General features: G+C 45.0%; 1 protein-coding gene across 1 annotated transcript in view; it reads left to right on the top strand.

Annotated features, from left to right (window-relative positions):
* Window positions 1-25551, top strand: part of ECEL1 (endothelin converting enzyme like 1) — a 134115-nt gene that overhangs the window by 40030 nt on the left and 68534 nt on the right. The window contains exons 3-6 of the mRNA XM_083177476.1: window positions 11332-11400; window positions 12135-12245; window positions 16803-16895; window positions 21974-22098. Coding sequence (XP_083033602.1) covers window positions 11332-11400; window positions 12135-12245; window positions 16803-16895; window positions 21974-22098 — 398 coding nt within the window. The remainder of the gene's footprint in view (window positions 1-11331; window positions 11401-12134; window positions 12246-16802; window positions 16896-21973; window positions 22099-25551) is intronic.

Genomic DNA, 25551 nt, shown 5'->3' with positions numbered 1-25551 from the left:
CGGTTCTTACCCCCCCCCCCCCCCCCGACACATCTTATACATGACACAGTTTTGACCCCCTGACACATCTTATACCTGACACGGCTCTTACCCCCTGACACATCTTATACCTGAAACGGCTTTTACCCCTAACACATCTTATTCGTGATTTGGCTTTTAACCCCTGACATATCTTATGCTTGACACGATTCTACCCCCTGACACATTTTATACCTGATATGGCTCTTACCCCCTGACATATCTTATACCTGACACAATTTAAACCTGACATGGCTCTTACCTCCTGACATATCTTATAATGACACGATTCTACCCTCTGACACATTTTAAACCTGACATGGCTCTTACCCCCTGACACATTTTATACCTGACATGGCTCTTACCCCCTGACACATCTTATACCTTACACGGCTTTTACGCCCTGACACATGTTAAAGCTAACACGGTTCTACCCCCTGAAAAATCTTATACCTGACACGGTTCTTACCGTCTGACACATCTTATATCTGATATGGCTCTTACCCCCTGACATATCTTATACCTGACACAGTTCTACCCCCTGACACATCTTATACCTGCCATGGTCCTACCTCCTGACACATCTTATACCTGACATGGCTCTTACCCCTGACATATCTTATACCTGACATGGTCCTACCCCATGACACATCTATACCTGACATGGCTCTTACCCCCTGATATATCTTATACTGGACACGGTTCTACCCCCTGACACATCTTATACCTGACATGGCTCTTACCCCCTGACATATCTTATACCTGACACAATTCTACCCCCTGACACTTCTTATACCTGACACGGTTCTACCCCCTGACAAATCTTATTCCTGACATGGTCCTACCTCCTGACACATTTCACAATTACAATATAATGTGCATTTTTTTCTAACATCCAAGGAATAACAGATCAATTCAATAAAGAGTTTATGCCAATATTGGAATTATACAATGTATTTGTGTCTTTTAGTAGAAGAGCAGGACACCACTAGGGCGCTGATAAAGAGATTCATAGAATTTGTGCCTTACTCATTTATTCTCTAGGGCAATTTTGTTTTAAAATATAATTAGTGGGGAATGCTGCATTCCACCCCATGCAGCCGTTTCCTACTACTTTATTAGGCTACTTGTCCTGCTCAGTTCTTCTTCTGCACCACATGTGGGTCCTGTGTAGGTCCTCACTCCTCTTGGTGGCCAGGAGACTCCTTTACATACAGCAGGAGAGACAGATGATATGTTTCCTCATTCCCGCACCGGTGGGAAGTGCAGTGGTGTGTGGCGCAACCCATAGCGGGCAGCCAGGCAGTTTCCATTTCTTCCATCAGAAAGTGCAGCACTGGCAAAGGGGGTCTGCTGCTATGAGGGTGTGCAGATGAGGCATCCCCCCCCACATGTGCACGCCTATGTTTTTGTATGTGTGTTTATATACACTGTATATGTGTACATATACACATTTTTATTTATGTTTTATTATTATATATGTTTGCTTGTACATAGCACCTTAATAAAAATGTCACTTTTAAGAATGATTGCACTGTAATGCTTTAAAACTTCAATACACTTTCCGATGAGTGTCGTCTGGTTCCTGTGCTTGATGGTGGGATTTATATATAGATGTGTCCTCATACATCTAGCCTCAATATGTCACACAGCACAAGATGCCTGGTGTGAGTGAGCCACTTGGTCCGGGGCCACTCTGTCTTTTTTTGCAGAAAATCCGTCTTACTGGCAACGCTCCTGTGATCACCCAAAGCTACGGAAAATATTTATTTCTATAGAGAGATAATGTTGCAGTGTGACAAATGCCTAAGCATGAGAGAGCAGCAGAGGGCTTATATCCAATAAAACTATAGACATTGCATAGTTCATTCCTGGACAAATACTGTATGACAGTCATGGTTGTGATGTATTAATTATTGCCGATAAATTTTTCTGAGGTCGTCTCTCTGTCCCCAGAAAGAGATGTAGTATGCTGTCTCTCCCAATCACGATAAGTGTCACGTATAGGACTTACTGGAATCTGCAGAAGGGAAGTACTTCCCAGCTGGGAGATACTCCGTATGAATGCAGAGACAAATGTAACAACAGGAGCATCTACAGTTAGCTGTGACAAGAAATACATGCATCTTCTGCCAAACATGCTCTCATTTGTAAAAGGGATTCTGTGACTCACAATCTGGCTGTCATATATAAATCAAGGAACTATTCCATTCAGAATATAATATTTCATCTGTACATGCTTCCCAACTTTCCCGATTTTGCACACAAGCAGATTGTCTATTCCCACGGACAGATGGCATGTCCAGCAGCTCAGAGTGGTGGCCACTCCCCCCAGTGGTGAAAGGGGAGGGGGGCATGTCCAGCAGCTCACAGAACAGTGGGCAATTCCCCCCAGTGCTGCCATTCCCAAGAAGCCAACCCTTTTTCTTGAGGCAACACCCTTTTTTTTGGGAGTGTGCCATGAGACCGGGCATAGAAGTCCCCAGCCCTGCCGCCCAAATGTTGGAAGGTACGATACTGCAATACTGTATGTGTGATGTTGTCAGACTATGTGTACGTGGGGGCCCGTTACCTGACACTCCTGTTCTCCTTTCCGGCACTGCTCGTCTGCTGTCTGCCTGCTTCACTCGCCTGCAATTCAGAGGACGGAGGGACAAGGGTACCCCAGGGAGACAATACCCCAAAACACCCCACAAAATGGTCACCACACGTTAGGACGGTGATCAAAGATTTTATTTAGCTCCAAGGAAACTGGATCACCGCTTTGAGGAATGATGAAGAATATTTCACAACAATAAAGAAACGCAATTATAATAAAATGAATGAGAACAATTCACATTCGATGAATGAAGATTTTAGAGAAATTTCCACCTAGGTGATGCTGTGCGCAATGGGGTCACTGAGGCACCATAGGCCGCACCTCGCGCAGCACCACTACAATAAATGCAATACACCGTTTTCTATAAATAACTTTACGCAATAATGCAAGAATGATAAGAAGAACCAATAAAGGAAGGTATCGTGCGCGATGGGGCCATCTAGGGTACTGACAGGCCACAATTCGCACGGTACACTCCGACAAAAGTACCGCTATACAGTTAACCCACTGTGCAAAGAAGTGCAAACATCAAACTTTCTCAATACATAAATTACAGTATCAATTTCCCTGAAAACTGCACAGTTTTACCCTTAAATCTAGGTATCTTTGGCCTAGGTGCACCAATCCACTACTAAGTGGAGGATAGCAATCTAACACTGGGATTTACAGGCTTGGGCCCACACAGACTCTGGTGGATCCGGATTAATTGCTGGAGAGCAAAGGGGAATGGTAATTCCTGTGGCCTGTTGCCAAGGGAGTGTGCTGTAAGGCCTTGATTGCAACAACGGCCAAGTCTCCACTGCAGGATTGGTAGCTGGGGGCCTGAGGAGATAATCAGGGTATGGGCCACTGGTGTCCTGAGCTAGGAGGCCGTGAGGGCAAGGGTCACTGAAGCTCAGGGTTAAGAGGTAGTGCGGGCTCAGTGGAAAGGTGAGGCGCCCAGACAGGGTAACTCGGTGATACCTGGGGTACTGGTGCCGTTGCCAGCTCCTGCCGGTCACTGCTGAGCCAAGGGCACACTGATGGGCACTTGTCACACTGCTGGGCGCTTGTCACACTACTGGGCGCTTGTCACACTGCTGGGCACTTGTCACTATACAAGGTCACAGGGGCTTACAAGGGCTCAGTTGCAGCTGAGTGTCCAGAGAGGGGAAGCCCTTTTTCTGCTGACACGGGGCTGTAGGCAGTGGGGAGGAGGTAAAGGCAGTCACTGGGAGAAACCGAAGGGGTGTTTGGGCCACTGAACAACTGGAGCTCAATAGCTCCTGAGTCCTGGAATTAACTTGTGAGGCACTAGGAGGTTGGTGATTAGGAGGTGGAGGGAGCTGGTGAGGGTGCAGTACCTGTATTCTCTTACTGGCTGCCAGCTCCTGCTGGTCACGTTTAGGGCCTCTGTGTCGCCCTTCACTGGGTTGCTGCGCCGTCTCTCTCCCCCCTTCCCGGTGGTTCCTGTCCTCTCTGCCGGGCGCCGACCGCTACTGCTGCTGGGCGCACTGCTCTGTCCCCGGCCTCTGCTCCCGGCGGGGATCGCGGCGCTGCTCTCCGTCAGGTGGGGAGCGCTCGGGTCACCGCCGCTGTTCCCGTCCTCTCTCCGGCCGCATCACGCTTCCGCGCCGTCGCTCACTGCCCAGGGGACTTGTAGCGGCTCTCCCTCTCTCCCCCCTCTGTCAGTTCGGCTGCCGGGGAGCGCAACTCTTCTGCTTCCTGCTGACTGCGGCTGTGTGGGGATGGATCACCCTGTCAGCCCCAGCTCTCCGGTACGCTCCTCCGGCCTCCTTCACTGCTCCGTGCCTCTCCTGGCCCAGATCCCTCCACTCTTTTTCGCGCTCTTGTCAGGTACCGCCCCCTCATCCTCCGTCCAATGAAAAGGGTCCCAGAGGTTTTAGCCAGCGATCCAGCTGCGGGGCGGTTGCCTTGCAACCCCCCGAGCATACATGAGCCCACCATATTGATGATGGGCAAGAAAAAGGGCAAACAAGGGAAAGGTGGGGTACTCCTGGTTCTGGGGTACCACATATGTATAGATTTACAGATCATAGAAATCAATGTAATCGGTTTTGAGGCACACCCAGAGGCAGAACTCTGGGAGGCAATGGAGTCATCTGCCGCCGGCCTCCTGCTCCCAAGAGGGCACCTCTCGTCCCCTGTGAGTTTAAATTCATTAATTGAAAGCCATTAATATAGCATCTGTGGCTGAGTTTTGAAATATGTGTTCTGTCTTTCTCTGTATCTATCTATGTATCTACATATAGATACATAGATAGATGCATAGGCAGAATTACCAACAGTTTCGGAGCCTTAGCTCCTTTATCAAGGTGTCATATGACACCTTGATAAAGGAGCTAAGGCTCCGAAACTGTTGGTAATTCTGCCTATGCGTCTTGCTTTCATTCTGAGTGCCGCCGCCCCCCCCAGGACTCTACATTAGACGGTTGCGACTGTCTCTACGGAGGGCACCAGCTCATTGGAATTTTTCCTATTCAAACCCTACTTTGGAGTGCCGCCACAGGACTACATATAGATATATAGATATATATTTCATAAGATACATTTTATATATATTTTATATAAGATTGTGTGTGTATATGGGGAGTAGGGGGGGGGGCACAATATACATCTTGTCTCCGGGCAACTGGGACGAACTTACACCACTGGGCACACCATTTAAATGTTGCAGTGGTTAATATATTGACCAAACTTAATATTTGTAACAAGGACCCACATATATCAACATCTGCACCATGAATACCCCTCCCAGTATTTCATGTGTCACAGCATAGAATCTGTTCTTATATCATATCTTTCCTAATGTATCTTAGAATTAAAGCAGACTATAGCATCAGCTTGTAAGGTTGTTTGTGGTTGTCAACAAAGCTATACAAAGCCCGAAGTAGAGACACTAATCTGCCTTGTAAATACTGAGAAAGGAAGGAGTTGCTGTGAAGATGCAGGAAGAAGGAAGGAGGGGGCAATTCTAAAAGAGCCAATTCAGAGGGGGATTTTGGCAAGATCCCCAAAGGTCACAACGACCTTCAGAATCACTTTATAGATTATCTTTTTTCATACTGTATAATTTGTTCTAATGTCTTGGCTGGCTTCCCTCATACGCATAGGCCAAGTGGCAGAGAAATAGAAATAGAGGAGAAGAAAGACATTGTGAGAGAAATGATGAGCGAGAGAGCCCTATGCTCGTACCACTGTGTAACAAAGCCCTATACATCTACCAACGTGTAGCAAAGGCCCATACAGGTACCCCTGTGTAGCAAAGCCCCATGCAGATGCCACTAAGAAACAAAGTCCCACCATGCACCACTAAGTAACAAAGCCCCATGCATCTACCAACGTGTAGCAAAGGCCCATGCATGATGTACCACTGTGTAGTAAAGGCCCATGCAGGTACCACTGTGTAGCAAAGCCCCATGCAGATGCCACTAAGTAACAAAGTCCCACCATGCACCACTAAGTAACAAAGCCCCATGCATATGCCACTTTGTAACAAATCCCCATGCATGTAACACTGTTTTGCAAAGCCCCTTATATGTGCCACTGTGTAACAAATCCCCATGCATGTGCCACTGTGTAACAAAGCCCCATGCATGTGCCACTGTGTAACAAAGCCCCATGCATGTACCACTAAGTAACAAAGCCCCATGCATGTACCACTAAGTAACAAAGCCCCATGCACACACCATTGTGTAGCAGAGCTCCTGCATGTAGCGCTGTGTAGCAAGACCAATGCATGTACCACTGTGTAACAAAGCCCCTGTCACATGCCGCCATAGTGGGCACGCTACTTACCAGTATGTGTCCGCTGTCGGCAAGCACATGTCCACTGGGGGTCCAGTGTCTGCAGGAGGCAGCGGGAGTCGACAGACATGTGAAGCGGTGGCAGTGGGATGGTTGCGCCTCACTGCAGTCTGACTTTTGCTTGGTGGTGCTGTGAGGCTGCCGCCACCATCTTGGTTTAGGGCATGAGCTATTGGGAAAAGTCAGGATCTTTCCTATATTCCTGCCCTGTCAGCCAATGGCAGCCACCCACTAGATATATAGGGGATCTACCTAGGCAGATCTGGGTCAGTGCAAAAAAGTCTTCTGAGCCAGTTGCATCATTTGGAAAGATTTCTGACTCCCATTACCTGTTGTTGCTCCCAGCCTAACCTGTCATTTATCCTCTGCTGGCCTGATCCCATTGCAGTATTCACAGCCTGACCTGGTCCGTTTCACCTTTTGAAAAAGCTGCAGTTAAGCAGCGAAACGCATCAAGGCTACCACCCCTGGACCCACCATTGCTGTTTTGCTGAATATCAGAGTCCATACTACTTCCATTCTGACAGTCCTCCACCAAACGAGGGATCATCCAACACCCTCCCGGGTATTATCCTTTGAACCAGCCACTTCCACAGCCAACAATCCTCTCTACAGACGACTTCAGAGGTAGGGGTTGCGACTGTCCCCCTGTGGCGACCTAAGGAACAGAGGGGTGTGCTATCCCCCAGAGGCATACTAGGAATATAGGGATGTACTTTTGCACCATATCTGATTTACAGCAACCATCCAAGAATATACCTAAACAAAACATTATTTGCACTTTTATTGATTGTATTATTTTATTCTATTTCATTTTATCCTATTCATGCAATTGCAGTGCAGTGCTGAGTAAGGCAGGTTGGACACCTTCGTGGAGGCTTTGTGGGACCTGGCTGTTGGAACATAACTAGGGACCTTATTCTGGTCCATGCTCTACTGTGCAAATTCGTAATGGCAAATGGTAATGCTCCGATGACGTGGGTACCGGAGGCGGGCAGATAACATCACCGGATGTCAGCTGCCCGCCCTGACACCAGATAGTGTCTTAGTTTTGCGTGTACTCACCACATAATTCAATGGTCAATGACCATAGAATAGTGTCAGTGTTGCCCCATAGGCTGTGACTGGATGTTTTTACAAAACATCCATTCGCAGCCATGCGGGGGAATTCTTCCTGCAAAGGGGTGTAGACGGCAAAGCGAGCATCAGGCGGGCTTAAAAAGACACCAGAATCACCCCCTAGGTGCCTTAGCAAAAGAACAGATGTAACTTACGAATAAACTACCAGGCAGTATTTAAGGACATCTACCAAGACTTTGTGTTGTGGACTAGTCATGGTCAGAAAGGAACAATGTTTCAGGAGGAATTTTGGTTTGCATGTACATTGTCTGCTTCCTATTATATTATTTTTGAATGCCCAGAATTTAGAAATACCGGTCTAGTATGTAGTGATATGACAATGGTCTAGTACAATGCAAGGAACCTTTTCCCCCTTTTGGAACCCCCAGCGTGTCTGGTGAGACCTGTGTCTGCAACACTGGCCACAATTCTCAACCTCTACATTATTTCAAGAGAAATGTGAACTTAGTTTATGAGAAATTGCAGCAACTGTTGTCTCACCCAGGCGTTCTCTGCTGCACTGGGCCAAAAGAGCCTTAATCTCTCTGCACCTGTGGCTGTGCTGTACTCCATGCCCAGTGGGTGGCAGAGCTGGAATAACAGGGGCTCTGGAGGTAAGTAGCCCCAGGTCCGCCTGCTCTGAAAGTGCACATCGCCACTCATAATGGATCAAATCTCTATTACGAATCTAAGCCGCACAGCTGACAGCCGTCATATGGTTGTGCAGTAGAGCGATGGCTCAGCTGTCCAATGATATTTGAAACTGCAGCCTGAGGCTTTATGCATGAAATATTTGTGTGTGCTAGGTACTGTACTAGCACAGAAGGTTAGGTCAGGCTGCGGTCAGTCATTGGCTGAGAGCTCTCAGCCAATCAGAGAACGGCTAGTCCTTTGACAGGTGTTTTAAAAATACAATACCCGCCACTGCCCGGCCCCGTCCGTCCCGCAGCGCTGCTGAATGATATATGTGAATGATCACAGCGCCTGGCCAGATCATCACACACAGGCGCCGCCGGCTAGTTACAGCGCCAGGACCCGCTGCCCGCTCCGGCGTCCCCCTGATGAGCCCTGCTGCTGACCACACCGCCCCCAGGTCAGCACTCAGTACCCCCGCTGCAAGCCCCACTGCTGCCCCTGATCACCACCGGCCCTCATGCCCCTCACCGCCCGCCCCCTGCCCCTCACCGCCCGCTGCAGCTCCCCGTACATGTGATAAATTGCAAGTGATTTATCACATGTAAAATTTGGCTCATCAAGTGCCAAATTGTATGTGAGCCTCCTGAGGAGCTGCCGGGCGGCTCACAGGAGTATTGGGTCCGACTTGTCCTAAAGGTGCCCACACACTAGAAAGATCTGCGATCATAAGATGTGCGCATAAATTAGCCTTCAAATCTTTTGTCCGATCTGGACAAAAGATTTCAGGCAAGCGCACATCTTAACCAAAGATTTTTCTTAAGAGCCCGTGTGCGTTCCTATGGATTTTTTGTTAAATCTTCTGATCTTTTGTGCAGCACGTAAGATCAGAAGATTTAGCAAAAGATCCACGGGAGCGAGCATCGGCCGATTTTCGACCGATTTTCAACCGATTATCGGTATATATCGGCCGATATATCGGCCGGTTTATCGAAAATCGGCCCAAAAATCGTTCTAGTTTGTGGGCACCTTAAGGACAAGTCGGCCTAATGTATGGGGGCCTTAAGGGGCAGATTTATTAAGCTTGGAGAAGAGATAAACTGGAGATAAAGCGGAGAAAAGGTAAAAGGAGATAAAGCACTAGCCAATCAACTCCCAACTGTCTTTTTCAAACACAGCTGATTGGCTGTGCTTTATATCCTTTACCGATAATCGGTCGAAAATCAGTCGAAAATCGGCTGATGCTCGCTCCCGTGGATCTTTTGCTAAATCTTCTGATCTTACGTGCTGCACAAAAGATCAGAAGATTTAACAAAAGATCCATAGGAACGCACACGGGATCTTAAGAAAAATCTTTGGTAAAGATGTGCACTTGCCTGAAATCTTTTGTCCAGATCGGACAAAAGATTTGAAGGCTAATTTATGCGCACATCTTATGATCGCAGATCTTTCTAGTGTGTGGGCACACTGACTCACAGACTAAAGGAACAAGTACCCAGCAGTTTGCGGTCCTTTTGCATAAGACGTATTGTAAGCGATCCTTTTCCTGGCTGCGGGATCTGTTGGTTCCCTTTTGCAGCAGTGAAGATCTCCGGCTCTGATCCGATGCCCGCAGGAACACACTTCAGAGGTAAAACATTCGCAATTTGGGCCCTTTTCGTCCGATTCCTCGGCCAGATGCCTCGGAATTGAATGAAAAGGGCCCAAGTGTTAAGCCACCAGGAAAAAATACATTGTAACATTTTGAAATATAAACAGCATCTATGATAACTGTTGACATAATGACTGCACCCAACCCATTTAATCTCATCTCATTATCTTTACGATGTAATTACAAAAATGTCTGTTTTAGGATCATTGCAACAGTTTTTCTGAATCACACATTCAGAACGCCCTGTTCAAAATATTTGATCTGTCCCTGCAGCGAGTGCCAGTATGAGATTTACAGTAGCATAGAGTTAATGGAATCACAGGAGTCAGGAATAAGCATTACAGCAGAGTTTTTTTAATAAACAAAGTGTAAGAACAAGAACTACTCAGAATGCATAGGAGGTAAAAGGACGCAAAGTAAACAAATCTTAGTCAAATTTAAATAGAAGCTAGTTATATAGATGATAGTATTGTCACAACATTTTTATATATTTTACCTGAAAAGCACGATCAATATGTTCTGTATTCAAGACATTATAGTATGGTAATATACAGAATATTGCATTACATGTCTCTTAAAATGTAACCCAGAAAATAATAGCTGTCTTGAACATTTTCTGAACAAGAGTTTTCCCTTCCTGTGGTTTTTCTATAAAACTTTCTGTCTGGACACTAACTTTAATATTTTAGCTTCCTTTTAAGGTTTTTTTCTTATTATTGCTGCCAGTAATTTCTTTTTCAAACTGCCGCTGTTTCTGGCTCCCCGCTGCTAGCAAAGCATTCTGGGTCAATTAGGCACCAGCAGGGAAATATGAGACATAGCAGCAGGGGAAGGAAATGAGCAGCAGAAAATTCAGCCACAAAGTATTTATGCAGATAAAATTTATGAGAGAATTTGTGGCAATTCAACCGTATTTAATATTTATTAAGATTTTTAGATTGGGGTTTACAAAACTGTAAATCATTACATCATAACCAAATATTTGCATGCTTTATCTAGTAATAAAAACACCCTGACACACTATAGATCAGAGTTAATGTGGAGAACAACGGAACAGGTACATTTTCCTTAACCTACTGAATCAACAAAAAAACTTCTACCTCCATTTACTGATCGCCTACAGAATTGTAGAAATTTGCTCTGTGCCACCTACAGTACCTATTGAAATAGTTATATTAACATTTTTATGACTAGCAATGCTCACTAGAAGACTGAAAAGTGTATTTTGTTGATGCAACACTGCATGCATCTATAGCGTACTATAGACTAATTCCTACTACACACCTTGGGTGAAATGTAATAGGATGAGAGATTCAGAAAGTGAGAGATTTGGTAAGAAATCTCCAGTTTTTTTAAAGTGACAATCATTTACACAGCAAAACCAGTGTGATTTTGCTGTGTCAATGATTGCCACTTTAAAAAACCTGGAGATTTCTTACCAAATCTCTCACTTTCTGAATCTCTCATCCTATTACATTTCACCCCTTGCCTTTTTCTTTTACAGATTGATCAGGATGGCCTGACTCTGCCAGAAAGAACACTGTACCTAGGGCAGGATGAAGACAGTGAAAAGGTAGAAAACACCTACAGTATGTAAATTTCCACCCACCCCACACCCCAGCAGCAGAAATTCCCCTTATTTTCATGAGACTGTCCCATTTTTTTGTTATGGTCCCATGTCCCGCCTGGGACGCTATGCAAAGCCGTCTGCCCCCACTGACCACGCCAGGCAGGGGGAAAGCCGCTCAGTGTGTATGCACTGAGCGGCTTTCCCCGCCAGCGGTGACAGCGGTCATCGCTGTCCATACACGCTAAGCATAATCGCCCAGTGTGTATGGACCTTAAGAATCAGGGGATTCTGTCATATTGGCGAAAATTCATACTTACCAATTCAAGGTGCACAGTGCTGCATTGTAAATGATCTTGTTAATAGGTCCAGAAGTACTGTACTTGTCAGAAAGTGTTACATGCAGCCACGGCAGTCCCAGTGTGGTAGTGTAGTAGGTTTAGCGCTTAGTCTCAGAGTACCGGATGCTGGCATGCTGGATGGTATTAGTTCCATACCGGTTTCTCTGCCAATATACAGAGGCAGTTTCATCAGAGGGTAAAATCCAACTGCTAATTCAGTTTCTTATAATTCATAATGTTAAAAATAACCAACAAAAAAACTATATAAATATGATGAAAGTTAACTTTTACAGTAACGGTATAGATATGTGGCATTGTGTTAATCAGTTACTACTTGTTTAGTGGAATAATGTAAGAATAAATACATAAACTATGACATCTTTTCTTTACACTCCTCAGATATTGGCTGCTTACCAGGTTTTCATGCAGAGGACCCTCGGGTATCTTGGAGTAGAAAATGTGGAGAAAAAGGCTCAAGAAATTCTGCATTTGGAGCAGGATCTGGCCAATGTAAGTGTCATTAACAGGATCCGTATGGTTTCCTATTCTTTTCTGAATAATCACACCCCCTCCCCTGGTACTTGGCAGCACTCCCCCCCCCCCCCCCCCCGGGACTTGGCAGCGCTCCCCCCTCCGCTGGTACTTGGCAGCTCTCCCCCCCCTCCCCTGGTACTTGCCAGCTCTCCCCCCTCCCCTGGAACTTAGCAGTGCTCCCCCCCCCCTGGTACTTTGCAGTGCCCCCCCCCCCCCCTCCCCTGGTACTTTGCAGTGCCCCCCTCTCTAGTGGTACTTGGCAGCGGCCCCCCTTTCCCTGTCACTTGGCAGTGCTCCCCCCTCCTCTGGTACTTAGCAGCGCTCCCCCCCCTCACCTGGTACTTGGCAGCACTCCCCCCTTCCTCTGGTACTTGGCAGTGCTCCCCCCTCCCCTGGTACTTGGCAGCACTCCCCCCTCACCTGGTACTTGGCAGTGCTCCCCCTTCCCCTGGTACTTGGCAGTGCCCCCCCTTTCCTGGTAGTTGGCAGTGCCCCCCCCTTCCCCTGGTACTTGGCAGCACTCCCCCCTTCCCCTGGTACTTGGCAGTGATCCCCCCCTCACCTGGTACTTGCCAGTGCTCCCCCCTCCCCTGGTACTTGCCAGCGCTCCCCCCTTCCCTGGTACTTGCCAACGCTCCCCCCCTCCTCTAGTACTTGCCAGCGTGCAGGGGTCCGGGCTGCGGGGTCCATGCATTGCTGGGGAGGCAGCGGGGTCCGTTCGGCGAATAGGAAGTCAGCAGCTTGGTCCCTGCGGTGGATGGGAATGGGATTCAAAATACCAGAGTGATCCATTCACACTGCAAAAAGAATGGGTCTGAACCGTGTAGGATCCTTTTTAATTGTTTTGAATTACCTGTTTTCTTGAGGTATCCAGACTGATCATAGACTGACTCATGATAGACAGTCATATGGTCACCCACTAATAGTCGACAGTCAAAATGTTGACATAGTCAAAAGGTCGACAGGGTTTAAAGGTCTACACACAATAGGTCGACCCGGTCGAAAGGTCGACAGGGTTTAAAGGTTAACAGGCAATAGGTCGACATGGAAAATATCGACATGCATTTATTTACTAAATTTTCAGCCGACATGTGCCGACAGGTGGTATTTCATGCCCTACCATCCACTAGGGTGTGAAAGGATGGCGGGTGCAGTGAGCCTTGCGACACCCTACAACGTTAAAAACACATGTTGACCGTTTTAACAATGTCAACCTTTTACCTGTCGACCTTTAGACCCTGTATCAATAGGGGAAAGGGAAAGTTGGAAAACCCGTGCATAAGTTACACCTAGTATCAGTAGAGGGAATAACAGAATAAACGTTTTGGATAATGGATCCACAGTAGACAGAGATATCAACTGGTTTGAATGTTACAGTTTGAGTTACTCATGTGGAGGTGCTCCCCTGAGAGTAGAAATTGTACAGATTCAAGGGGAAAAAGAAAAAGTACTCTCCTTTGTTTGGGGGCACACTTATCAGATAAAGAATTCTATATGTGATGATTATAAAATATTTAAAACATAACTTTTAATCTTCCTAAAATGATGTTAGTGGACAAGAACATGACAGACTACACAAAACATCAAAAGGTGGTCTGAAAAAAACACTAAGTTGCCTCAACTGAGTCCTTCCAGCAGTCTATCGCTGGTGTCAATCACAGTGTAAATTCCTATAATAACTGTAAACACAAATGCGAGTCAATTGATACACTGTGAGGAAATTTAAAAACTGATGGCGAAATGTAATAAATTTGATGACCCGGTGTGATCCAATAAATTGTATGGTGTGTATTGGAATCGATTTTATGAATATCCCTCCTATAGGTAATGGTCAAATCTTTTAATTTTTGAGGGAGTACACACTCCAACCATGAAAAAAAAACAAGAAAAAAACAGGCAAGGAAAAATATGGTAGCCACTATCTGTGGTGGTGATGAAGAAGGTAAGTTACAAGAAAATACAACCTCCACAGGTAATAAGAACACAGCCACTGCTATCGTTTCAACAGACTAGTCCTAGTCCTTTGTTGAGGCAGTGAGTGGGCTGTGTTGTGAGCCTGTATGTATGGAGTTAATAATTCAAGGAGTATAGCATCTGCTGTCTCCTCCCTAGGGATAAGGTGCCCTGTTGAAGCATGTATCAGTGCAGGGTCTTGCCGAAGCCTCTTGGTTGGAGATGAGAATGCTAATGAAAAGGTAGAAGTTTAGAGAGTGCTGGAGTAGAGTGCACAAAGAGGCGACTTATACCTGGTGGGTTAGTAGGCTGCTGCTTCCCATTTGTCCATACATTGATGGGGAGTGAGCGGTACTCACCACAAAGCTGCGTTATATTTAAGGTGGAATATCTGCTGTCATTTTTATGTGGGTATTACATTTCGCCATCAGTGTTTAAATTTCATCACAGTGTATTAATTGACTCGCATTTGTGTTTACAGTTATTATAGGAATTTACACTGTGATTGACACCAGCGATAGACTGCTGGAAGGACTCAGTTGAGTCCACTTAGTGGTTTTTTCAGACCACCTTTTGATGTTTTGTGTAGTCTGTCATGTTCTTGTCCACTAACAGCATTTTAGGGAAATTGATTAAAAGTTATGTTTTAAATATTTCATAATCATCACATATAGAATTTTTTTATCTGATAAGTGTGCCCCCAAACAAAGGAGAGTACTTTTTCGGTACTTGTTTCCTAGCACGGCCACCCCGATTTCCATCGGGGTGGTCGTGTCGGAAAAATCGCGTAGATCGCATCGCATGCGATTTGGTCGCATACGATGCGATCGACGCTACCGACCCGATTTTTTAATTGAATCAAATGTGAATAGGGTCCCTGGAACCCGATTTTACATTGGATTCAATGTAAAATATTCCCTAGACCCCCAAATTTTACAACGTAAACCCCACCCCACGATAGATGCCAACCCGAAGCGTGGCGAGCGCAGCGAGCCCGCGAGGGGCGGCGGTGCGCGTCCTCCGACCTTTTCATTCCCCTACTATCCACGTCGGCGTGGAGTTGAGAATATATAGTGTGGCGAGCGCAGCGAGGCGAGCGTAGCGAGCCCCGCGAGGGGACGCGTATAACTTCACAGGTATACGCGTCCCCTCGCGGGGCTCGCTGCGCTCGCCACGCTTCGGGCTCGGTGGCTCGCTGCGCTCACCACACTATATATTCTCAACTCCACGCCTACGTGGATAGTAGGGGAATGAAAAGGTCGGAGGACGCGCACCGCCGCCCCTCGCCACGCTTCGGTTGGCTTATATCGTGGGGTGACGACGGGGCCATATATAATGTGAAATGGGTCATATTGGCCCATTTCACATTTTTCAAATTTTTTACTATGTGAGATGGACTTAATCAAGTCCATCTCATCTTGTGCCATTATAATGGCACAAGACCGACGCGATGCTCCCGATTTCAATGTTAAAAAATATTTTAACATTGAAGCCTATGGCAAAATCGGGGGCATCGCGTCGGGACCAATGTTAATGGTCCCGACCGACGCGATGAACCCGATTTTTTCTTTGCCGGCAAAATGGACCTGATTTTAAAGGAAATCGGGTCCATCGCGGGGATCGTGTACCTTAACTTAAAGTTAGACCCTGTTGAACTTTTTCATGTCAACCTTTTTACCATATTGACCTTTAGACCCTGTCGACCTTTTGACCCTGTCAACCTTATGACTGTCGACCATTAGTGCAATTCTACCCTCTGGGGGTGAGAGCTCCAGTGCAAAGACTGTATACATTTTTTCATTAAGGACTGCAACAGTTTGTTCTATGTTTACAATAATTGCACAGTTAAAACCCTAAAAAGGAGAACCTTTGGTTTATTATTTGAATTTATATTGGTGCACCGACTTAAAGTGTTCAAAGATTCTGTTTGCTTAAATCAACTCTTTCAATGCAACTTTTTAATTATATACATGTGTTTATCTGATCCACCTCGCAATAATTTGCATATGTAGATGCATTTATAACCTTTTTTTATTGATTGTATCATCTGTTTATGTGTATGTCAATGTTCGTATGTTTATATGTTTAGATTAAATACTTTACAAAAGAATATTAGTATAGATTGATTATTTTCAATAATCCTGTTTCTTAAAATATCAGCGCAGAGAACCATAAACTTATTGTGATTCTTTTGTGGCCCCTCCAGGGATATCGTTATACACCCACACAGGTGTAATTGTTTGTTACTCTGCTGCTTTGTTTTATTAAGGAATTGTTCCCGTATAGTACCAGTTTTAAATACTGGTCAAAAGATCAGCGCCTGAGAAGAATATGTTGTTCTTTCCAGTCTATGATTTATGCCATAACCGTTCTTGAACCGGTAATTTAAAACTGGCGCTTTCACACTGCAGCTATAACTGTTTTGAAACGGTTAAAAATCGGCAAATTACTGGGTTATAGCTGCAGTGTGAAAGGGGTAATACAGTTTTATTTTGATGCCTGGTGGCTTTTTTTGCTATCCTACATTGATACTTATGCTTCCCTGTAATTCAGCAACACATTTCTTTCTAATATTTTTAGATAACTATCTCAGAATTTGATGACATCAGACGTGATATCAGCACTCTATACAACAAGGTCACTATAGCTCAGTTGCAGCAGATCGCTCCCCACGTGAGTACGGTGTCTGTAGATGTATACCCTATAGTAGTGAGGGCATATAAGGGGTACTGGTCCCTGGGGCATGGGACTACTTTCCGACAGACAACATATTTTAATCAGAGCCGTTGATGTGCAGTTGATGTTTTAGTTTATTTCGCCAATACTTTGTTTTATAGCTAAGAGAGTGCAGAGTATGTGTCACATAATAATATATCATAGCAGCAGCACTGCATAGCACAGCAGTGCAGTGATATGTCACCATCTGAAGCCTGCTCATCTTCCTACAAGGGTCTGGCGGACTGTTGTGCAGCACCATCTGTGTGCGCTTGACTAATGTGCATATTACAATCTACAATTGACAGTTCCCAGCCCTAATACTGATGAGAGCCAGTAGGGGGCTCAGTAACAGAATGGTTTGGGGACACCTTAACTTTTGGGTGTAATTACAATTTTTATAAGAAAATCAATTACTCCAAGGCACACTTCTGAGTTATAAATTATTCTCATGCTGCCCATACACTTGTGAGATATTGCATGCAATCATTCGATTTCAACCACATTTGGCTGATAAATCGAATGATTGTATGCATTTTTAAGGGACTATTCGATGCAACGAGTGGGCATGCCATTGAATGTCGCGTCGATAGATAGTATGTGCTACACATAATATCTATCGAATTGGAGGAGCGATCGCATGTGGTTTTTAAGAACATGAGATGGCTCAAATGCAATCCGCAGGTTGGGGGTGGAGGGGATTTGGGGAGAGGGGGCCGGAGGGACCACTGGTGGCATGGAAGAGGATGGGCAAAGGAGTAGCATAGCACTAGAAGTACCGCTAGCGGCGGCAGAATTGTTTAAAACACTGGGCAGCCCTCTGATTGGCTGAGCTCTCTAGAGCTACTATACTCCCGCCGCCCTCTGCCCACCCTCTTCCAGCACCCAATGTGCCATCTCAAGATGGCATGCGACATCAGATGCTGAGAGGGGGCAAGTTTTTCACCATAAGATGCAATCGGATTCTATGGACATTGCACTTTGATGTCGCATCTAATCCGATCACATAAGTGTATGGGTAGCATTAGTTGTTTTCAACAAACTTTATTTTTCACGAGCCACGCTGGTTTATGGGGATAATTCAACATGGGTCACTAATGTAAGAATTCTCAATGCACTGCGAGAAGTAAGACGCTGCCCCCCAGGCAGAAAGAGTAACCGCCCCTTGCAAAATTGTGAACAGATTGCTAATTGCAAATCCACATGTAATTTCCCGAACCATCAAAAGGACTTCAGTGTCTGTGCACATGTGAGTAGGGCTAAGGCTTCTACTAATCTGCGACTGAGACAGGGTGGAGGTGGTCATCGCTGACATCACAGACCTGCCTCAAAAACGCCTGGGCCCTTCTGTGGTTTTTCCAACACACCCAAAAAACATTAGGTTACCACCCCCAAATGCCGACTTCCTGTCAGATAAGCTCCGACCACTTTGCGTTTACTATACATATGCATTTACTTTTGCTAATTGCCCTTGCGCATTCGCGATGCATACATTACACATGCAAAGTTGTTTAATAATCGCTGGATATGCAAATCCTCTATTTAGTCATCCATTCAGAATTAAGCCATATATTCTCTATTCCCTATGCTGCTACTCATATCATGTTCCATCATTAAATACCGGCTACCTGGTGCCAGATGTGCTAAGCTTGAAAAGTGATAAAACGGAGAGTGATAAACAGCCAGCCAATCATCTCCTAACTGCCACGCCACAGTATGTGTTTGAAAAATGGCAGTTAGGGGCTGATTGGTTGGTGGTTTATCAAGGCTTAGTACATCTGGCCCCTGTAAAGACGGTGTACCATTTGAAACATATACTGCTATGACTGCTAAATGTGGGATACTCACACACAAATAATCCAACAGCTTCTTTCTCAAGTAGAGAAGCTCAATCACTGCATAATTATTGAAACAAATTATGAGCTACGTAATTGGCAAAACTGTCATATACAATAACTGTCAACTGTCAGTAATTCCACCAATTGTTAAATTCAATAATGTCAACTGTCAGCAATTCCACCAAACAATACCATTCTAACCCAAACAGAATCACACTATTAGCTTATAAAGATCCTGCTAACTCATGTGTTGCATGACCTTCGCTTGGGTATTTCAAGGTGAGTCCCAGTCCACTGTGTTAGAACCTATCCAATTTAATAAAGGGGGGGGGGGGGGGTAGGGGAACGTGTGATCACTTAATTACTGCTGAGCAGCCGGTGACCATTGCATAGATACCATGCAGGGAGGTAAGCTAGGAGCATGCCCAACTGCTCGGGGAATGCCCCCAAATAATTAAAACAGTGCCGTGCTGCAAGGCCATGCTCAAACAGTCAAGGCCACACCCAGTCCCAACTTAGGCCATGCCCCCTTTCCAGGTTGCCCATTTTGAGGAAGCCAGCAGTTGGGTGATACAGAATGGTGTAGGTGAGGAGCAATGTTGAGCCTAATAAGCTATGGAGCAGGCATACAGATGGTTCTTCATTTTGTAGTGCAGGCCAGAAATAAGATCAATAGTGGAATAAAGGGCCACTCAGAGCTACACACACACACAGAGGGGTGTAACTATGGGGGTGCAGGCTACACCTGGGTGTCACCCTCCGAGGGGGTGACACCACAGTGCCATATCCTGCTTAGTAACAGGTGTGCTGCACTGTAATGTTATGTGCAGAACCCGGCTCCTGTCCCTGTGTAGGAGCCAGCACTGCAGCCAAGGCAGCCTGGATCTCCCGGGCGCCAGTGACATAAAATGGGGCTTTAGAGGTGAGGCCATGCCCCCAGCCCATGAGGCCATGCCCCTTTTCCAGCAGGCAGCTTTGCTGTGCAGATTACACACAAACTGCCACACCAGGTGTCCAAAAAGCATAGGGACACCTCTGTACACACACAACCATTTTCACTTCATAAGAGTACACCAGTTTTGTCCAGCACATAAATGCCCGTGGTTTCTCCTGTATGTTAAACTGGTTACGTTATAGTGGTTCCCAATCTGGAGGGGAGGGGTACTCTCGTGACCGGGCTGGTCACGGGAGCACACTCCTAGCGCCGTCACCGTGTACACCCGGGTATATAGTCACTCAGTGACCATATCCTGATGTTGGCCGAAATGGCCCTGTACAAAAATTCAGTTGCTACAGTACATGCACTAAAGTTTCTCGATGCTTCCACAGTCTTGTGATTAACATCTTATATTACACCAAGGCCAAGCAGTACTTCAGGTGCAAGACTGAAAACTGTTTTACTATAAAGGGCAGTAATAAAGTGGTGAGAGCTTTGACTTTGTTATGACCTTTACAGTTATGCGCAGTACACTGGGGATGGAGGGCGGTACAGCACATCAGAAGTGCTAATGTGATATATGCTTATTTGATATACTGTATAATAGAAAAAAGGAGGGCAATAGCAACCATCCACTGTTGGTTTAGGGCAGAGTGACATAATATACCCAAATAAGTGGTTCTAAAAATATATGCTAGAGACACAAAAACAGTTGAAAGGTACTTCCCCTGTTGACTTTATCTTTGCCTTTATTAGGCTTACATCAAAATGTAAATTCCCAAAATCTAATTCAATTGTTACAGTAGCTTAAGCGGTCTGCTATCCTATAAACAGTTAATTGTTTATGGGATACCAGACCGTTTTAGCTATTGTAAAGCTGGTTGAAAAAGCTGGTTCCCTCCAGCAAAACACGTCAGGTGTTACTCCTCAGTTACCAATTGGAACCCACTGGACTTTGGCCTAATCTGGACTACAACTTTGCACCATCATATCATTATTGGGCCCGAACCAGACCTCAGGACCATTTAAAGCCATTGAACAGTTTCAAGATTACTACTGTCTCCACTCCAGGACACTCTCCACAAAACAAGCACCATGGGAGATCCTTCAAGTGAGTGTTGAGTTTGCTGCAATATGACTGTTCTTGTCATCTCTAGTGTTCTCAATGAGGTTGCTATAGGAACGGGACCTCTGCTACCCATGTCCAGGTCTTGTCCATAGTTGGGATCACACGGTCATATTAAATGCATTAAGAACCACCTGTTTGAGGTTACACGTTATTTTATTATTTATGTGAATAAATAATTTGATTAATCCTTCTCTTGAGTCGATTTTTAATTCTTCTTCATCTACAAGTGCTGTTAAGTACCTTTTCTCTGTACAGAAAACAAACCTACTGTTATAAAAAGCGTAATGTAAAATATAACTTAACAGAAAAGTCTAAAGCTGGGTACACACTGGAGGATATACTGTATCATCAATGATATGGCCGATATCAATATCATTGACGATATTGTGTATATATCATCCAGTGAGAACATTCAATATCGTTGAGGGTGCACATGGCTGCGGGTCATTAATGACTTTCCATGTCGTCGGCGCATACAGCTCAATCTAACAATATCGTCAGTGACTGCAGGTACAAAGCGGGGGGGGGGGGGGGGGCAGCACTGACTGATATCTTGAACGGTATCGGCCAGTGTGTAGGTCAATGTTGTGCTTCCCTTGCACCGATAAAGATTACTATATCGGCGGCTGCGGGAATCATCTAGTGTGTACCCAGCATAACAGCTGCCAATTGTGAACTTGACGTGTTCTTAGATCTTTATGAAGAATAAATTGTTCTCTTATCAGCTAAATAATAAAACAGTACTGCTACTTACAACTAAAATATTGCATAGCTTAAGTACTTACAAAATGTAAGTTATAGTACCACACTGCAGCCACCTACTTTTTTAGCCTACATTTTATTAGAGCAAACAGTGCTGATTGGTTGCTTCCGATTACTCCCCTTTTAACTTTTGCCCTCTGATAGTCCATAAACCATTTTCGTTTATGATTAAGGCCGATAAGTAAAATACCACATGGATAAATTGATTAAAAAATAAAACACTTAATAGTGGCACTGCTTTGTAATCTTAAAACAGTGTATTTTTAATATCAGTTTTTACAGGTTATTGGAAATGTATGCAAAAGTTACAGATACATTTAGCAACTTTAGCAAATGATACGAACATCTGTCCTTTTATTCTTCACGGCAGTTAAAATGGAAACGCCTACTGGACAGGATATTCCAGGAAAACTTTTCAGAAGATGAAGAAGTTGTTGTATTGGCCACCGATTATATGCAGAAAGTATCTGATATGATACAGACTACACCAGCAAGGTAAGACAGTTTATAGACAGCAGTACCAGACTTGCACCTCTATCCCCAATATCGGCGTATTCTAGTCTACAAAGTGCAATAGCGCAATGTAATACATATAGAACTGCACATATTTCTACTGTATAACCACTTGGTGTATATCTTAAGAACTCCGTACACTACAGCAATTTGGGCCGATTTCACTCATTCCCAACAGATCATTACAAGAAATCGGCCCAAATCGGATGCCTTTGATGTCCCCTCGGGTCCGATGCACAGTCCCATGCACACTGGACCTGAGTCGGAGGCCAGACCTCCATGCAGGTCCAACCTCCGACTCAGACCCCTTTGCGGGAGCGGGGAACAGCGGTCACATGCGATACATCACATGCAGAAGAACTGCATGCGATCCTTCCTGGGTGGCTGCTTGGGGATCAGATGGCCATACACTGCTGCGGTACATTGCAGTAGTGTATGGCCACCTTAAGTAACCTAGGGACCTACAGTACATAGCAAACTATAAAATATAATATCAATTCATTTAACAAGGTTTATTGCGGTAGATAGAGGTCTATGGGGACTGCTAAGAATTCTTAGTCACCAAACTCCAAAGAAAACTTACAGAGTTTGGTATCATTAACTAATGGTAACAGTCCATTGTGTCATATGGGCTACTGGTATGCAGTGTTTTCAGAGAAAGATCCCAAGGATTCCTCTATGGTCACTACCAATGGTCTTGCATGTACAGTAACTAAGCTGGATCTAAACCCAGAGACCTTGTAAGGATGGGCTTTTTTCAGAGATAAATTTTGTTTGTGTTGCATTGAACCTATGAAATGTGCTCTAACCAGTGGCGGTTTTTACCTATGCTGCAGTCCCCCCAGGTAAAATCTGCCACTCTCTCTGACTAAGTGAAGCCAGATGCAGTCTCTGAGACCCGGGAACCTGAATAAGCCTCCGGGGCGGAGGCTTGGTCCAGCACATGCACAGTATGCATGAAGTTACTGCACATGCGCTAGCCCCATGCAGTGGACCGGTGGTCAGGACCGGCAGGTGCGGGGAGCGTGGCAGCGGCAGCAGAGGGGGGGCCCACATTGCGGCAGCCCCCCTTTTCCAAAAGGGTAAGAGCCGCCACTGGCTCTAACTACTCAGTAAATAACTCACTCATCAGGATTTTAAATGCTGTTGCCTGCATTATTCTGCTGCTTACACCAGTGGCAGCACAGTATGTAATTGCCTGCTCTGATTCATGATGCTGGTGCTCATGTAAACAACAGAGGTAAGCAGGTGGTATTAAAGTATACATTTAAAAGTTATGCAGCTTGTTCCAGTATTTATGCCACTGACCAAACACTCATGTTGTGCTTTAGATACAACAATGTTACAGTAAGTCAAACTGAATTTAAAAAATGCATATGGCCCAATGTTCTTGTAGATATCTGTAGTCAGGACTCCCGCACATTCCCGGAAAGAGGGAATCAGGTAAAGGAGGCTTGGCTTTACCAGAATGTCCACGATCACGAGGCTATGCCCCCTTTTACCGATGTGGGGCATGGCAAGTGCTCTGAGAGCTCCTGGCCATGCCCCTTGTCCTGCTGTCTTACTGAATAGATCCTGTGGGCATGCCCACATCATCTATTCACAGCTGCTCTGCCATCCCAATCCTGAGATTAACCACCCTAGTCCTATCATTGTAAAAGATTTGATGAAGCATTTATAAACAAGGTATGGTTAAATGGATGGAAAAATGTGATCAGAGTCCCTGCAACACTGCACATAGGGCCTAGTTCAGATATATACTGTACGCTTGTGCCACCGCAGCGGCAAATTTATATGCAGCCACTGTGCAAATATATGCAAATGTTGCATCTGCCAGGGGTTATGGGTCATAGGGTCGACAAGAACAAGGTCGACAATCATTAGGTCGACCACTGAAGGTCAACGTGCATCGAGGACGACATGACTCAATGTCAGCATGGGATTAGGTTGACAGGGTCATTAAGTCGACTCAAGCATTAGGTCGACATGTCCAAGGTTGACAGTCAAAATGCCGATATGGGGTTTTTCACTTTTTTTGTCCCAAATGTTGACACAGTCTACATGGACACTATAAAAGTGCTACGCTCGCCATGCTTCAGACACGGCACCTCGCTATGCTTGCCACACTATTTTATTCTCCCACCACGCCCTAGTGGATGGTAGGGCATGAAATACCGCCTGTCGGCACATGTCGGTTCAAAAAAATTTGAAAAACCCCATGTCAACCTTGGGCATGTTGTGTTGAGACACTCTAACTGGCGGCATGTGCTTGCATAGAAATGCACAACTGTCGGAAGCACAGCATAACAGTCACAGGCAGTCACATGTCCCAAAAATGGTCGTGACACGCCTGCGGTTTAGTAGTTATCCCTCGCTGCCGGGTACTAAATTGTGTTCAATCACTTTGCATATAAATCCTCAGTGCCACCATTGCAAGACCATTGTGGCAAAAAAATGCCTCCACAAAATCGATCTTGTGCCCATCTCTGGATCACGTCCATGTTACCTTATAAAACTTCTAAAGACGTAGAAATACACATGCTCAGACCGAGCAATGGCACACACACAGCTAAACAAATACAAGATTAAACCCGCAGGTGAAACTGTACTATAGAGCAGTATAACACATTTGTGCCGTTTGGTGTTACCTGTATGCGGCTGATTTATGTGCAGTTACAGAAGTAAAGATGCAGGCAAATACAGGAAGGCCATCATTTCTGTCTACAGACAGCTGTTGTAGTTCTTATTGCTTCTACACAAGGATTCTGGCTTTTTCACAGTAAGACTTGCAAAATCCTCAGACGCAGTATCAAAATAAGTTATGGTGCGCTGGAAGAGAAGCAATAGCCTTCAATGCATTTAATTTAGAGATAGCCTTCTAACATACAAACAGATTGCCAACGGCGTATAAAGCCATCTAGTCTGCTCATTTCATTTATTCATGATTCCTCCTCAGGAGAGGGCTGTGATTATTCCATGCATGTTTAAACTCCATCGCTGCTGTTGTTCTCCTTTTGGAAGTTTTTTCCAGGCCCCTACAGCTCCTTTATTGAAATAATATTGTCTGATATTAATCCTGCGCCATCCATTAATCCATTCGTTGGATGTAGATTTTCTCTTGATCTAAAATTTACCTTATTCTAGATTGCATACATTTATCGTCAGTTCTAGTAGGTGGTATCAGATTAAAGACGTTGCTTTATCCAAACTTCACTATTAATAATGTTAACTACAGCTAATAATAATAATAATAATAATAATAATATTTTTATTTATATAGCTCTTTTTTTGTTTTGCAATAGGACTTAAAGTGCTTTACATTAGCATGTAATATTCCCTATCATTTTTGGATGCGCAGACAAGATATATCGATGTGATAAAGATGGTGGTCTTAGAGATAAAGCACATGCAGTATTATTATAAGTAGGCAAGATA

The sequence above is a fragment of the Crinia signifera genome, chromosome 3 (genome assembly GCF_055691185.1).
Source record: "Crinia signifera chromosome 3, ASM5569118v1, whole genome shotgun sequence".
NCBI classification, from domain to species: Eukaryota; Metazoa; Chordata; class Amphibia; order Anura; family Myobatrachidae; genus Crinia; species Crinia signifera.
The sequence above is the reverse complement of the archived record's forward strand: the minus strand, read 5'-3'. Positions and strand labels throughout refer to the sequence as shown.